Genomic DNA, 4,459 nt, shown 5'->3' on the forward strand with positions numbered 1-4,459 from the left:
TTCCTGGAGAGCAGTGCTGCGCATGCGTGAGGAGCGGAGACGTCACACGGCGCACAGTTGCGGAGCCGGGCGTTTGCTGGCGCTTGCGCTGGGCCCGGCGTTTGCGCTGGGCGTTTGCCAGTGTGGTATAGCCATGGAGAAGGAGAGCCGAAATTGCTGCTCAGCGGCGCAGAAGAGCGGAGAAGCTTAACTCATCGGATCCCGAAGTAGTTGCCTGGTAATTAGCCGTTGAGCGTAGGAAGAACGAACAGAACAAGGCTAAATGTGCTGCGGCGACACCGGAGCAATGGGAGGAACGTCTAGCAAAGCGGCGTCGCCAGGAGGCTGAGCGACGTGCCCGACCATCTCAGCAGCAGCAACAAGACGCCGTCGATGACGTCAAGACTCGCCGACTGACTGACTACACGGTGAAACTTAGCGAAAGTGCCAGTGCGACTCGGACCATCGAGACGGACTTCGTAGACAATCCGTTTGGATGTGTGTGCGACGCGTGTGAAGGACTGTGGTACATGAAAGACTTGACGCCGGTAAGTAGTGCCATGCGTGAAACGGTGAGTTTAGCGGCGCCGCCTGAGTGGGGTGAAACCGTGGTGCGGGTTTGTACAACGTGCAAGAACTTTCTCGTTAAGCAGAACATTCCCCTTTTTAGCGTTACCAATGGGTATCGTTACCCGCCCATGCGACCAGGTCTACCGGTTCTGAACGACATGTCCGAATGCTACGTATATCGTGGCATAGCCGAGCTAAGCCACTGCTTATTTTTCGCATTTTGCGGAGCATTCTTCCAGCCGAGGGGAAGCAGTAGCGCCCAAATGTTTTACAACGAAGCTGTTTATGGTTAGGGTTCCGTGGATGTTTCGTGTGCGTAAGCAAAACCTCAGGTCCCGCGCGAGCGCAACTCGTGGCACTGCTCGCGTGTTTATCGTCATCTTCTTCCACAAATGGCTCGTCGGCGTCCCTCGGATGTGCATTTTGTAGATTAGTGATCAATAGACACCATTGCAGCACTGGCCAGCGCTGCATTTGGCTTATGTAATTATGCATTATAAATAGTATGCAGTGTGTAATCCTTCGTTCGCGTAACAATATAAAGAAGCTAAATATATAGCACTTCAAAAGTGGTCAGAATAATTCAAGACTGCGGAAAATGTGCTGTTCGCCCTTCTTGTCTATAAGGTGAACAACTACTCTAAATTTGGTTCAAGTTAGGTGAAACAGTCGGTTCCACCTAACTTGAACAAACGTACATCCGGCACTTCTCACAGTCTACAAAGCATGAGAATCTAGTTCGTGAAACTGAACTAAGATAACTGACAACAGCCTATACAAGGAGACAGAAATCGAAGGCGAACGAAAAGATAGTGCATTTACTCATTCGACTTCACTAACGCAGATATAGGGGTTGTGCAAGTATGTGGGGCGCATTCTAAAGTACAACCCGAAGTTCTTCATCGTTATATCGGTTCTTTCCAAGCATAATTTGAACTTGGCACCAAAAGAGTACAGCATATAGCAAAATTATCGGTGAAAAATAAAAAAAGAACATGCGCACTTTGTGGCGCAAGTTTATTCATTTACCAGTTCACTGGAAACTTGGAAGGGCGCACAGCGAACTGCTCCGGCATCTTATTGGCTCTTGACTTCTTCCTGGATGCCGTGCGCACATCCACTGGCGACGCTTTGGGCTGATCCTCGGCAGCCAGCGATACCACTGCAGAACACGGAGGCTGTCCGCCGCTGAAAGGACTCGTTTTGGAGGGCAATGACGCGGCGGCCAAGGAGTCCATACTTCGTGAAGGGCAGGCGTCCTCTGAAGGCATGTACATGGTGGCCATAGCAGTCATCGCCATTAGCACAGTTTCGACCATGAGCGAGTTGTCTTCGCGCCTCTTGAGGACGCCGCGGAACTTTACTAGTCCGATCAAATTGCATATCCAGAAGGAAGCTAGGCCTAAGCAGGAACCGGTGGACCGTGACTCGGTCGGAAACGCGGCGAGAGTGAGGTAGAATTCGAGAACGACGAGAAGTATGGACGCGAGGCGCATCACGATCAACAGCACTGTGGCCAAGGCAGTGTTGTATTCGGTGTACGCGGAGAACAGCAGCGCTGACGAACTGCTGAACACGAGTGCGGCGCATGCCGCCACGTTCCTTAAACGCCGGCCATTCTCCAGATGGGGCCACACAGCGACGAGCAAGGGCGCTATGCCGAGATCGATCAAGGCGCGAACATAGGCGCTATGCGCGGTGGGGTGGCTGCTGTCGAAGTGGACAGAAGTCAAGCCCAGGACGGTCCAGATGAAAGCGGTGAGTACATACGGCCTTGTGAGGTTCGCTCTCTTCCCGCTGCTACCTTGGCTTGTCCCTGTGGTTCCGTCAGGTACTTGTTGTACTCTGTACATGTGTCTCTTGAAGAACTCATGGCAGTGGCTCACGGGGGCGTCGTTGGCGTTGGCTACTCTCACTGCGACGCGCCTGGCTTCGTCTTCGCGGTGCGCAGCGATCAGCCAAGATGGTGATTCGTCGAGGACGGGGAAAGCCACGAGGAGGACTAAGGCAAAGAATGCAAGGAGCATGTGCGACGCCGACCAGCTCGCTTTCCACGCGTGCGCCAAAGATAGACACACCCGGGAGATGACAAACGAAAGAGCCGAGCCGATGGTGGTGTAAAGCAGTCGGCGGGTCGTTGTCGTTATCTCGTACAGCAGGACGCTGAGGACAAAGAGGCCAGCCGACGCAGCCGCTGCGACTGAACGCACAACGATGAATGTCTGCAGGTCGGTCGCGACGGCGGCGGCCGAGAGCGTGAGCAGTAGAGCCGCGAGCGCCAGGACCCCCACCGTCTTGCGTCCAATGCGGTCGGCTATAGGGCCCAGTGCCAGGAGCGTGATGGTCATGGTGACGACGTGTGCCACTTGGGCGGCGTCGGCGAGACGACGACGCTGGCACACAACGCTCCACTCGCTAACCGCGGTGTTGCCGTGCTCGTCCAGGTCGAACTCCCATTCAACGCAAGGTTCTACGCGGGCCCACGTGCCGCCGTCCGGTGGAACGCGCGTCGTGCAGCGGCTGTAGCTTCCGTTGGGGTAAAGCGGAATGGCCAACTCCTTCCATGCGGCCACGCTCATGTTGGAGTAAGCGTTCGTCCGGCGGCACCAGTGGTCCATCTCGAGCCACGACATCCGGAACAGCAGGTTCTGCGCATACATGATGGCACCGGCGAAGACGCTCATGATAAGTACTCTTTTCTGGAAAGCTCCCTCGCCGAATGGAATGTTCTCATCGTAGACTTCACCCTGCGCTGCAAGATATGAGATTTCTTGCCGCACTGCGGTCACCTCCTCGGGCGCTGGGTTGTTCAGCAACATGGCCGCTTACTTCTTCTTGTTCTTCTTTGCTCTGTTTTTATAGCTCATACCCACAACTGGAAATAGACAACGCAGTAACTAAAACCTGTCGGAACATTTATCATAAAAATATTTCCATCTGTTCCCTAAAGCAAGAAAGATAATTGTCTAGTCTTTCTAGACTGTCCGTCCTCAAGTTCCTTGAGAATGGCCTTTTTTGACGTTCTTGGAAGAATTAGACAAAACATTCGTGGTTTCATAAGTACTGTATTAAAAGTGAGAAACTTTCATTAATGCGAATCGCCGTAACTGTAGATATTCAGGAGGACCCGAATTAACTAGCAGCAGAAGATGACCTGAAAGAACATAAATATATTTACTAGAATTCGTTTGTTAGGGCGTGTGGTACACCAATGGTGGCAGCATGACAGAACCTTGTATTTTGTTCTTTTATGCATCAGTGCAGGCGCACCGACGGGGGGAGGTCTCGGGGGTTGTAAACCCCCCTCCCCTGAAGCTGACTCTTCACGGCACTCTTCACGGCCTGCACTCACCTCGCTCTATGTACCAGGTGCTGCTCGGATTCCTTGCGGTCACGGCGAACCTCGTCGCGACTGCGCATGTCCGTGACGTCAGGCCATGGCACAAGCTGCACCTCTTGTGGCTGAGCTCATCTAGTCATCCTTCTGAGCAATGCGCGATACCGGGAAATCTGCATTCGATCGCCGAAGGATACGTGGTCAAGCATCGCGGAACAGTTCCGCTTCCGCTCGACTACAACTATAAAAGTGGGCCGCATTGCCTGCAACAACTGGGGCACGGCACTCTTCACGGCCTGTGCTCACCTCGCTCTATGTACCAGGTTGGTTACATGAACTCTTCGCTTTGTTACCGATAGAATAACGTCTTACTTGTAAGAGTGTCGTGCCCCCTCAACAAGCGCTTGTTTTACCACTATGTTCATTGCTTTGGTGCAGGTATACTATCTGTGATGGAATGCTTGGCTTTTGACCCATCTCTATTGTTTCGCGACGGGCTGTTGCTTCTTTGTCGGGATATAAAGATAAACCCCGGTCCCATGACCAAAGCCGAAGCTGAACAGCTTGAAAAAA

General features: G+C 52.9%; 1 protein-coding gene across 1 annotated transcript; it reads right to left on the minus strand.

Moving 5' to 3' along the window:
* Positions 1-1,574: 1,574 nt before the first annotated feature.
* Positions 1,575-3,368, minus strand: LOC119444456 (solute carrier family 22 member 7). Its single transcript, XM_037708857.1, has one exon. The coding sequence runs from the start codon at positions 3,366-3,368 to the stop codon at positions 1,575-1,577; it is 1,794 nt and encodes a 597-aa protein (XP_037564785.1).
* Between the last annotated feature and the right edge of the window lie 1,091 nt (positions 3,369-4,459).

Source organism: Dermacentor silvarum, chromosome 3 (assembly GCF_013339745.2).
Source record: "Dermacentor silvarum isolate Dsil-2018 chromosome 3, BIME_Dsil_1.4, whole genome shotgun sequence".
NCBI classification, from domain to species: Eukaryota; Metazoa; Arthropoda; class Arachnida; order Ixodida; family Ixodidae; genus Dermacentor; species Dermacentor silvarum.